This window comes from Myodes glareolus, chromosome 14 (assembly GCF_982192425.1).
Source record: "Myodes glareolus chromosome 14, mMyoGla1.1, whole genome shotgun sequence".
Taxonomy (NCBI): Eukaryota; Metazoa; Chordata; class Mammalia; order Rodentia; family Cricetidae; genus Myodes; species Myodes glareolus.
Genome location: NC_142039.1, coordinates 37251239 through 37263994, shown reverse-complemented (window position 1 = coordinate 37263994; position 12756 = coordinate 37251239). Strand labels below are relative to the sequence as shown.

General features: G+C 38.6%; 1 protein-coding gene across 6 annotated transcripts in view; it reads right to left on the bottom strand.

Annotated features, from left to right (window-relative positions):
* Positions 1-12756, bottom strand: part of Amph (amphiphysin) — a 209664-nt gene that overhangs the window by 17526 nt on the left and 179382 nt on the right. For 2 of the 6 annotated variants that reach the window (XM_085699261.2, XM_085699258.2), the window contains 3 exons: positions 11726-11758; positions 8142-8198; positions 4333-4455 (listed from right to left, as the gene is read on the bottom strand). In XM_085699261.2, the coding sequence (XP_085555387.2) occupies positions 4333-4455; positions 8142-8198; positions 11726-11758 (213 nt within the window). The remainder of the gene's footprint in view (positions 1-4332; positions 4456-8141; positions 8199-11725; positions 11759-12756) is intronic. The other 4 variants (XM_085699259.2, XM_048460973.3, XM_048460975.3 and 1 more) reach the window with 4 other exon arrangements.

Here is a 12756-nt window from a genome sequence, read left to right as displayed (position 1 = left end):
CCCAAAGCAGTCATGCTGGAAGAGGACTCTAAGTATGCTCCCCTTCCAAGCACCTGATATGCATCCTTATGCTTTTGGAATGCCATTCTTTAAATAACTTTCTCCTGCTTCCTGTGCTATTTGGGAATAAGCAAAGACATGGCACAAAGTGTCTCCTAATCAATAGTAAATTTTGTAACTAACAGAAATCAAGAAGAGACGAGTTGGTGTCCTAATTAGTTTTGTCAACATGACACAACTTAGATGAAAATTGAGGAATCGCCTAGATCAGATTGGCCTGTTGACATGGCTGTGGAGACACTGCCTTGATTGTCGGAGGGATGAGCCTACTGTGGGCTGCACCATTCTCTAAGCAGGGGCTCATAGACTGTAAAACAAAGGTAGCTAAGCATAAGGCTGAACAAGCAGGCCAGCAAGTAGTGTTCCTTCATGGTTTCTGCCTTTAGTTTCTATTCTCACTTCCTTCAATGATAAACTGACATGGAAATTTGAGTCAAATAAACCCTTCTCTTCCTTAAGTTGTTTGCATTGTGGTATTTATCACTGCAATAGAATAAAACTAGAACAGTTGTGTAGAACTATTCTACATTGCTTTTGACAATTATCTTCTAGATTTCACAGTTTAGAAAATTATGTACAGAATGAGAAGGTGCAAAAGGCCTATTGATCTTTCCCTGGATTTCTCCATTGCAGTAAAAACAGCATTTAGGAATAGGGCACTAGTCACAGTTATGTTCACCAGCTAAGAATTAATGCCATCCAAAAGGTGAAAGATCCCCGAAGCTCTGTGTTCTCATTGTCTGAATGAAGAAATGAGATGGAGTGATAGGAGACAGGGATGGAGGTGAACTATTACTTTCCTCTTGGAGCTGGCTGTGTAACATCACAAAGGGCAGAAGCAGTGGAAGTCCCAACCGCAGACCATCACTGCCTTTTCTTGATTGTCCCTAAGCAAAGCTCCAACCACAGCTCTTGATAGTGCTGGAAATGCTTTCATTTTTATACATTTCTAAACTTATCTAAATTTAAAAGGGTTAAAACTAAGTACTAAATATTTTCTTCAGGTTCTATTTTAAAGAGAAAGTCAAGAGGCAGACCTACAAGAGCTCCTTATAGCCCCACAGAGAAGATTCTGGTACTTTGAAATAGGGTGGCAGTTGGTATGCTTCTTCACACAAAAGGTGTTTATAACACAGACCACTGCAGCTCCCCTTCAACAAGACCACAGGAGAGTGCTGTCCTTGGAAGCCCACTTTCTATGGCCATTTCTTTTCAAGTGGTGCCTGGTACTGCAAATCTGGCTCACATATTTATCATGAATTTTCCTCCAAAAAAGTTATAAGATTTTTCCTCCCCCAGTTTCATCTCACTCAGCTTTCAGGCTGCTACCCTAATCTTTGTTGCAGTCCCATTGGAAGCCCTAAGCAGCTGGCTTATAGTCCAACTCAACCAAATGCAGCACTGTTGCCATGGGAAACAGTTATTAAAATTAGCTTCACAACTTTGAAAATCATCTTCGGCAGAGATGCCAAAGTTAATGAGTTTTTGTTGCTGTTAATTTGGCTTTTAAGTACAGGGCACAGTATCTCATAATGATACCCTTTAGCATTAAAAGTTTCAATTAGTGATCTATTTGCAAACTGACTAGAAAAAGGTGCAGCTTTTAAAGCAAAGGTAAATATTGTACACTTGCTTGCTCAGAAATGCAAGCATGAGCAAGCAGTGGTTGGAAAGGAATCATAACAGGTTTCTTCAATGGGGCTTGCAAAGCTTGTAAGAGACTTTTACCTAATTTTATTTACCAGTGTTTAGTTTTGAACCCTGAACTTCAATCATGAGTGAGCTAAAAAGCACCATGATAGTGAATCATAACTCCAGCCCTGGGAATGTTTTTAAAAAGATGTCTTTGCAAGTCAGGCAAGTGCCTGCAATCCCAACATTTAGAGGGCTGAGGCAGAGGGACAGCTTGGGCTACGTAAGTAAGAGACAAGCCAACCTACATACTAAAATTCTGTCTCTAAACACTGTCAACAAAAGAAGAGCAGCAGAATGCCTCTTGTGTGGGCCTTGGATCAGTGTGACAGAATTGAAGGAAAGGCGCCAGGCACTGCCTGAGATGAGATGAAGACTGGGCTGGAAATCACTTGAATATTTTCATGCTCGATGGGCAAATATCCCAGCCTTGACCATGTACATGTCTTAGAGTAGCCTGAGGCTTGACAGATGGCAGTGTGTGACCTGAAACTGGAGGAGCAAGCAGTTGAGCGTCACACTGAGAAGATCCACTGGCAGCCCACTGACCTCATGGCTTTGGAACTACCCCATGTCCATATCTCACCTCACTTGCCTACTAAACGCAGGTTGGAAATAGCTGTAAACAAGAGTGCAAACACTGCAGGGATTTGAAAGTCTCTACATTTTAAAACATTCGGTTGTAGATGTTTAAGAGCAGAAGAATTTTAAGTTTATCGGGGAGAGATGAGACACAGACACAGAGGGGAAAGTGATTTCCCTAATACCAGCTTTCTATAGCTAAAGAGCTCGTCCTGTGCATTCCCATTTTAGGGAATTGCTGCCACATCCCCTTGGACAACTGCTTTCCAGCCAGAGGAATGGATGAAGACACACACACTGCCTTTGGGAAGCTCAAGATTGAGACTGAACAGGAGATGCTGTTTTGATTTGATTTTTCAGCCACATCCCAGGGATATCTCTTAAGTCTAAGAACTAATTTTGGAAAGTCCTGGTGTTGGAAAGTCCAGAGATGTCAGCCTACCTGGAATCCCAATGTCCTTAACTGAAGCTAAAAAATGGAGGCCATCACAGAAAAACACAGTGGAACGAAGAAAATACCAAGGAGTCTCAAAGAACATAGACAAAGAACTCTAGGTAACTAGTGACAGCTGAGAGAAAGAGAATACCTCTCGCTGGGATGATTCCTTTGGTTACCTGATATAAAGTGGTCAGACTTGAAATCATATACACACAAACAAAAATGGACTCAGCATGTTGTATTTATGTAATTGTATATATGTTTATATAAATAATAATTAAAGAAAAGAGGCTATCCATTTGAGGGGCGACACGGGAAAGTTTGGAGGAAGGGGACATGGGAAGGGCTGAAGGAAGGAAAGGGAAAAGGCTAAGTGATGGAATTATATTTCAATCGAAATATATTAAAACCCTGCTTGCAGAAGTATAAAATTTGGATGAGTGAGAGAGTGGGTGATCTCGACAACCTGAGAGGGGATACAGAGAACCTGCATCAGTGCTTGGGCTTAGAGTGTTGGCTTCTCTCCGTCATGTCTCCACCCCATCGTTCAATGTCATGGGTTTTGTGGAATCGAGCTTTGTTCTGGAACCTGGGACCAATGCAGTACACAGGCACAGATGGAGAAGAAGCCATCTGACATTCAAAGTGGGAATTTGATGAGCGCTTTTCAGAATCAAATTATTTCTTCAAAATCTAAATCATCATCGTTCTACCTTCCTGGTATTGGTCACATTCATCTCAAAATCAATGATCTCTTTAACAGTGCTCCAGAATTCAGTTGTATTTTCCTTGTCCTGTGTTTATGTGTGCAAGTGTATGTGTGGATAGATGCAGTGGTCAATAATTCAGTTGCACTTTCCCCTCTATGCTGAAGTGTGTGAGTGTACGTGTGAATACATGCAGTGATCAAAAATTCACTTGTATTTTTCCCTCTATGTTTAAGTGTGAGAGTGTATGTGTGGATGCATGTAGTGGTCAAGAATTCAGTTGTATTTTTCCCTCTATGTTTATGTGTATGAGCATATGTGTGGATACATGTAGTGGTTAAGTACTCAGTTGTATTTTTCCCAAGCAGGTTCCAGGAATGGATGAATGGAGAGTCTAGCCAGTCAGTGAGCACCATGGTCAGTAAGTGGTCATATTTTAAAAATCAAAATGGAGAGCTATAGAAAATACCTGATGTCTGAATTCTGGCCTCTGCACATACATGGACATATGCAATCACACATACATTCACACGCATAAACATAGAGTCAGGTTTTGGACAGCCACATCTATGGTTACATGAAAGTTTCCCTAAGCCATAAGATCAGTTCTTTGGTATAATCTCAACAACAGCAACAACAATAATAATAGTTATCATATATTTATGATGATGATGATGTCAGGGAATTGAGTTTTTACTATGAAAGTAGAAAAGGCTCTTTTATCCTGAGAACCATGTCAGACAAAGGGGTCCTTTATCCTAGCTGAAGCCATGATAGGAAGTGGTACAAAGGATCATGGGAGAAGGTGGAAGAAGCAGCATAGTGGATGGAGGGGGCAGGGCATGGGCTTACCACTACCTCCTCCTTTGGCTCCTCCATCTCCAGTCCAAGGTCCAGCCCGGCAGCAGGTGCAGCAGCAGTGGCAGGAGGCTCCTCGGCTTGGGGCTCCATGGACAGTGCCTGTTTAGCTTCAGCCTTAAGTTATTTATAGGTAAGAAGGAAAAAATCAGATTCAACACGTGAATAGGCAACACTGCAGCATACTGGAGAATTCAGAATCTCATCACCATTCATAGCAGGCAGCCAGCTTTATTAAATCCATTCTAGAGAAATAAATTCTCTCATCTGGTGTCAAAGGCTCTTGCAGAGCTTCTTTGAAACAGCTTCCAGAACGGTTTCTTTTAAAGTCGGGCAAACACCTACCACTGTATTTATCATGTCTCTATGGTCAGTGTAAGAGAACCTGAAATGATTCTTCTGTTATGTGGTGAGGAAGAGGAAGAGAAAGAAAGAAAGAGACAAAGACAGAGATAGAGACAGACAGACAGAAAGAGAGACACGAAAAAAGACACAGAGACAGAGACAGAGACACAGTGACACTGAGACTATCTCTTGAAGGCCTAAGTTTGCCAGGTAGGAGTCAAGAACCTATAGGACACACAGTTCTGTGAGCTTTCAGTGTATAAGTATATATTACACTAAAGATGGAGGGATAATTCCAGTATGCAAATTAAAAGATATTTATTTAACATAACGGACTATTTCCAAAGCTGGGAGAGCAGGTTCAACTACCTGACTGCTCCTTAAACTACAGGATCTTTGTTGTTTTGTTTGAGGTTCTGGCTCAGTCTCTTCTTCTATACCTCTAAAATCAAATCTGTAGCAATAAATTTATTTCATATAATAAACTAATTCCTTAAAGAATAGGATAACCTTCTCCATGGTCTCAATTAGACCCTTTAAACCAGTGGTTCCCAATCTTCCTAATGTTGCAACCTTTTGATTCAGTTCCACATGTTGCAGGTGACCTCCAACCATATTTTTATTGTGACTTTATAACTATAATTTTGCTATTGTTATGAATATCTAATATGCAGGATATGATATGTGCCCTCCAAGGGGGTCATGACCCATGTGTTGAAAACCTTAAGTTGTGGGGGCAAGGTGAGATGCTATTGTCTCATGAGACTGCTGTCTCCAATTAGCCTCCAATACCTGTAACATACCAAATCAGGTCTCTGGCATTTCTTAACTCAAAACCTTCTGCTTTTCCTGTATACTTAATTAATTCAGCACACACAATGAATTTCACAGTAAAGTACTAGAGAAACTGTTCTAAAATAATGACTCACTTAATGCCAGAGAAGCAGAAAAACTGCCACCAAATTACTCACTGTGACCATACACCAAAGGGTGCAATAAAATTAAAAAATACTTTTACAGACAAGTGTGCAAGGATTTTAATTTTTGAGGATCTTACAACCTTGATGATGCTATGCCCTAGGCAACTGAGTCTGTTTAGGGGGAAGTTTGACGCTGAAGAGGAGCCAGGAGAAGGTTTGCTGTACCACTCATATAAAAATATTAAATATATTGTTCATTTTAAAAATGCAAAGATAACTGAAAATCCAGAACAATGCTTGGATCACTGGCTTGGATTTCTGGATGTCTGGAGAAATTCTGAAGCTTTATTTAAATAACAACAGTGAGGGTAGCTTTACATATGCATCTAACTGTATCTCTACACGAAAATCAAAGAGTGAATCTATTGTATGGAATTGAACAGACATAGATTAGCATTTTCTTACAAGCTACACATGTTCACTGAGTTCTAATAACTGGTTATGAGCAGTTCTATTGGACAAATACAGCCCACTAGTGATGAGCAAGTATGAAACACACTCTGCCTAAACTCCCCTATTCAAATTAGACTTATAGGTAGGCCACTCTTCTATTCCTCTGAGCTATGGAATTATAAATGTTTTCTAATAACATACCAAAGAAGTTCATTTGTGAGCAAAATACGGAAAAATCTGAAGCCCTGTTATGTGAATTGGGCTCTACTGCGACTGCTTTTGTTGCTGTTCCTACAAGGCATCTGCATTGATAGCTGTTGTTAACGGACTGAGAACATGCAGTACCTATGTTCTGAGCACTAGAAAGGATTCTTCCTTCAGAATGAAAATTCTTCAGAATGAAGCTGGCTGTGTAATCTTGGAACAAAACTTCTGAAAACCCCTCTCTGATGAGATTAAGCCAGGTCAGAACAGAGGCAGATAAGGGCTGGGAGAGTTGAGCGTCCATTCACAAGTCAACGTATTTGCCTCCTAGCACTGGTTTTTCTTGCTTAGGAGAGCTATTTAATACAGACTGAAAAGGACTTGAGGGCAACTAAGAACAAGGTTTGAAGGCACAAAATGGCTTTCAACTGGTGATGGCGATGCTCTGTGGGCCATGAGACAGGAACCAGGAGACGGACTGCTGAATAGCAGTTTCGCTCCCCTTTGTTCAGCACAGTCGAAAAATCCAGTGTTGGGGCTTCCGCTGCTCCTGAGATGCTGCACAGGAACAACTTACTGATAGCTACACAGTTACCGTGTATGGTGGTTGCCTACTGCCTCATAGCAAGAATTTTAGTAGCATTTGCAATGTTGGATGTGACAAATTTGTTCCTCAGCAGAGAAGTATGATGTCTGCTCAGGAGAATCTATGTGGAGAAGACTGGAAGGAAAGCCAACAAGTCTTAACACAACTAATGATGGAGTATGCGCATACACTCAGGGCACTTAAAGGTCACGATTCTGAGCTTGGACTTTGTGTATTGACACAGTGGCCATGAATTTATCACGACCAATAGTCTCCCTGTTATTTCTGCATTTCTGAGTTTTCCCTAACTGTTCACAATTGACAATTAAAAACTTCACCAGCCTAGTTCTATTATCAAGGCTGAGAAGGACCAATGAGCATAAAGACTGAGTTTCTCTGGTTTTGTTGTTAATATCACACACTCCGAGGGGAAAAAAAACCACTGAGATTCTTTCTTCGACTTGGTTGTTCAAAAAGCACAAAAGTATAATAGTCCATTGATAAGAAACCATAATATTACCAAAATTAGCTTTTAGACAAGTTTCACAGAGTTCCTTACTTAAAAGTGAAGTATTATACAAAAAAAATATTCTATGTGAATTCAATTCCCAATTTCCAATGGGAAACCTGGTAGCTATGATAACTACAGAGGGCTCCTATAGAAAAACCATAGCAATGCTAATAGCTTCTTCAGTCCTGCAGCAGGGTAAGCACACAGTGACATCTTTCAAGGATGCTTCAACCAGCTTGATTAGGAAACTCCTGAAAGGCTTCTCAGAACTGCAACTTCTACCTTCTCAAAACCTCCTCTGTTCCCCTGGGTAACTCTTTATCCTTCCTACTCATGACCTTAAGTTTCTCTCATCAACAGCTGGCTTGTAAATGCTCCTCTCTAGAACTTACCCAATCAAGAAAGTATATGAGAAATTAGCAGCTCTAAGCACAAGGAAAAGGCAATGATCTATTAGTTGATTCATGAATTCTTAAGACAAACTAATTTTCAATTCTTAAGTTATAGTCACATAGTAACCTGTGACTTTGATGGATTCATTGTGTTCCACTGAGGACCATAAGTATCACAGGAAGCTGGTTTCTGCTTGTGACACTGTGTCAGTGGTAAACAAGCTTAAAGTCTGATTTGACAGATGGTTTTCTCTTTATTTTCTGCAAAGAGGGAGCTGTAGAAATCATATTCTGTAAAAATTAACACTCCAGAGAAGCTAGTAGTACCAACTAACTTTCACATATCCCATGATAACTATCAACTGTCCCCAAATGCATTCACATCAACTTACCAAGCCACCTACCATATTCTGATCTGCCTGCATGGTGAATAATGAAGTTTCCTGGGGCTGAAAAGAGGGAGAAAGCTTTAAAAAGCTATCTCAATGTGGGATACCCCTCTGTATGCTATGAATATGTTTTATTACTATTGGTTAATAAAGAAGATTCTTTGACCTATGACAGGGCAGAAGAGAGATAGGTGGGAAAACTAAACTGAATGCAGGTAGAAAGAAGGCAGAGTCAATCGGTCACCATGTAACTACTCCAGAAGCAAGAGGTAATAAACCACGAGCCCCACATAAAATATAAAATAATAGAATGGGTTAATTTAAGATATAAGAATTAGTTAATAAGAAGTCTGATCTAATAGGCTAAACAGTGTTGTAATTAATATAGTTTATGTGTGATTGTTTGGGTCTAGGCAGCTGGGAAATGAAAGCACAGTCTATGGTCACTAATGGCACCCAGAGTTTGGAAACATACATCCACATAAAGCCTAAGAAAGCTTAAGAAATGTTTCTAGACCCACAAAAACAGGAGTCAATTGGAGCTTCTTGGTAATCATATATATATACATATATATATATATACATACATACATACATATATATGTATGTATACACACACACACACATATATACAGATATATATATATATATATATATATATATATATATATATATAGGCTCTGTTTGCTGGCTCAAGCAGAGATGTGGCTTCTTTAAAATATGTCTTCCTGGTTCATACTAATGGCATGAACAGCTCTGGCTCTTTTGGAGGCCCTGCTATAGAGCATTAAGTGGGGTTTGTGGGCAGAGTGGTGACATAGACCTGCTGCATCTCTGGAGCTGGGACAATGAGCATGGCTTGCAGAGCTGGAGGTAAATATACGTCTGCCATGTTGGATGCAGCAAAACCAAAAAGAATAGCCAAAGCATTAGTCCTAGCTATTCTGCCTCGCATTTTAAAAAGCACTCTTGGTCAAAAAAGCATTACAGATACACAGCAAAGACAAATTCAGACAAAAAGGATCTCTAAATGGGTCACAGCGTTGGATAAATGTACATCTTAAGAGAGAGAGAAGAAAGCGTATAGACAGCCAAAGATTAAAGGAATAAAGTTAATAAAATAAATACTAAAAGGTAATAGAATAAACAATTAAGCCATGTAAAGAGGGAATATACACAGAGAGTCTGGATTATGTATAATATTGTGTTTTCTTTGAATTTTTTGACTGTTAATGAGTTAACTGTTGAAAAACATTTGATTCTTGGAATTGGAAAGCTAAACCAACATATATATTTTAAAGATATCTTGACTTCAAAATTTTAGTCTAAAGATATGTTACTTTGCAAAAGAGGTTCTGCTTTAGTTTCCACAGAAGATGAGAACCTGTGGATTCTTTCCAGGCTAATGTGATGGAACACACCTCCCCCCAAAAAAGAAGGCTTCAGTGAATCATAAAAATACTTTGCTCAACAAACAGCAGGAAGCAGTTTGGAGAAAACTATACCCAAATTCCCAAAATGATTGTTTACAAATGTTTATTTTCATTTTAAAGGGGTTGGTTATAAATGGTTAATGGTCACAGTTCAATTTCTAAAAAAATTAAGGGGGATATGATATAGAGATGAATACTTTGTATTGGTTTAGATATTGGTTTATTGATACAAATTTAAAGTCAGTTTTGTTATACTGTATATATGTATTTCTGCTCTTGTTTAAAGAAGTGTGTTTAAAGTTGTTTAAAGAAGCTCATTTAAAAATGTAATACATAGTTAAGAATATAGATTAATAGATAGTCATCTATAAAAATCAAACTTTAATTTTGTTAGATTTTCTAGATATACAGAGATATATTTCAGTTAGCTAGATAATCTCAACACTTCAAAGACCTACAGAATATGGCATTTAAAAGATTTTACAAACTTAGACTTTTTTTTTGACAGTGAGGCATGTCTGTTTCTGGCAGCACCAGTTACTTCAGAGAGTTTGATGGGCATTGAAGAAACTTGTTATGGAATTTGCCTTCAGTGTGACAAGGCTAGCCATTTGGGCAGGAAATTGCCATTGCCTAGCCTGCTTGATGGCATACTGTATTAACTGGTCATGCAGGACCCATAGGAAAATGGCTGCTGAACTTTTTAAAAGATGGGGTGGTCTTTCAGGGTTCCTCCTTCACAGAAGAAACTGCCAGACATTCTGCAGGACACAGAAGAAAGCAACTGACAATCTGTCATTATAGGCAAACAGTCTTTCAAATGTCCTGCTTCATAGAAAAGGCTACCAGATACTATGGGCAAGAAGAACTTTGGATGACTATCCAGGTAGTGAGATGTCTCTCTCAATTCTAGAGTTTTGGAAGTTGCTTACAATGAATTTCCTGTTTACTTAGGTAATATATCCTTCTGGGGTATTTGATGGAGTTGAAGACAGATAGTTACAGTTTTCCTTAGTTATGATAAAAGATAAATTAGATATAAAACTTTAGACACACAAAGAAATATTGTAACTATAATTCTTGTTTGATAACTGTTTTGTTATATGTAATTTTACTATGCTAAAGTTAAAGCTTTTCTTTCTAGTTAGACAGAAAAGGGGAGATGATGTGGCATTCTCTTCTGTATGTTATGAATATTTTTTATTACCATTGGTTAATAAAGAAGTTGCTTTGGCCTATGTCAGGGCAGAAGAGAGATAGGTGGGAAAACTAAACTGAATGCAGAGAGAAAGAAGGCAGAGTCAGGCCCAAGAAGTAGGATGTAACAAACCACAACCCTCACAGTAAAATACAAAATAATAAAATGGGTTAATTTAAGATGCAAGAGTTAGTTAATAACTGATCTAATAGGCCAAATCTGATCTAATAGGCCAAATAGTGTTGTAATTTCAATATAGTTTCTGTGTGATTATTTGGGTCTGGGCAGCCGGGAAATAAAAGTGCAGTCTCTGCTTATACTATTTAAACTAGTAACCATCAGTTGTATCAATAAATACATTTTTGTTGTTTTTGAAAGTCAACATTTAAATAGTTTTAAAAATACCAAAAAAATGTTAACATGAGTTATTCTAAACATAAATATGTGCCAACAGAACATGTCCAGGAACCACTGATTTCTTGGAAAGAGCTGGAGTGTGGTTCTTGATCTTCAGATGGCTCTTATCTGGAGAATCACTAAAGGTATAGCTGTACATGGTGTGGCTCACTATGACATTTCAGAAGGAGCTCTAAAAATCATCATCTCTAATATCCATCATCTTAGTAAAAACAATCTTATCTCCTCTTCCAGTAGCCAAGTCTAGAGTATCTTTCATACTGGAATTACTTCTAATGACTAGTAGAAAAATTGGCATAGCATTGTGGAGCATTTAGCAAGTGCTGGGTCACTGGGTTCAGCTCATAGCAAGAACAGCTCATTTCATCACAACAATGCCACAGTGCTGTCTCCATTCCTCAAGTTAGTTGTAAGTAGTGAGATCAAATTTTGTATGGACATTCTTAATCATTTTGCTGCAGTGATGATACAAAACTCCAGAAGGAAAGAATTAAACATTCTTAGCAGGTGGCTCTTGTAAGGAACCAGATTCACCTTACCTGGGTAAAGCCATTAAATGAACCTCCAGAAGCCTAAAGGAAATGGAAAACAGGTGTGATTTTTTTTTTTACCAACATTTCCATGGGATGAATGAATATCTACTAGACAAGCTGGAGAGTAACGACTACAACACACAAATTAAAAAATAATACAACAGCTTGCTTTGCGTGAAAGCACTTACGAACTACAAAAAGCCATGCTGTATTATTATAAATAGGCTGACAAAAAAAGTGGAAGATCAGTTTTACAATTGTTGTTGCATATGGGTCAATGTTTGCCAACACGGACTTTCTCAATAATGGGAAAATGACTCTAGGCCAGAACCATGGGTGTTAGTATCTCTTTTAAGTCATTTGTATCCATTACTTTAAAGAACATCAACTAAGATTCTACAGTTTTAATGAGCCTGGGTAGAAACAGTTCATGTTTTATTAGTGGAGTCACATTAGCACCAGTAAATAAATCTGTGTTGCTCATGGATTATCACATATTAGTGTTTAAACAATAAAAAAAGAAAGAAGGGGGGAATAAAGGAAAAAAAAGTAGCAAAAATAACTTAGAAAGTGGAATAGTAAGAAAGACTCCATTAATTCCCAGCACAATCATTATGTACTATTTTTGTTGTTTGTCTGTTTTTGCTGTTTTCTTTTTGTCAACCTGTTTGTGTTTGGTTTACATAGGTTTCAAGAGGTACATGTGTCAAGGAGATCAATGATGGAGAATGGAGTTGGTGAGAGACATAAGGAAAACAGAACCTAAGGAAATCTGGTTACTCTACGCTACATTTTAGAGTAAGTACCTCATCTTTATCAGGCTCTATTTCTTGGTACAACAATCCATATCTCTGGTTAGCAATTTCATCTTCAGATAAATCTGAGTTGGTGATGTCATTGTCTTGGGGACTACCAGGGCTCTCCATGCTAGTGTTCCAGGAGGTTCCCTGAACCACTGGTCTAGTAGTCTCCTGGCTTTGATCCAAGTTACTAGCCCTGGCATGTTTCCTGCATACATCTGCTGGTAAGTCCACCTC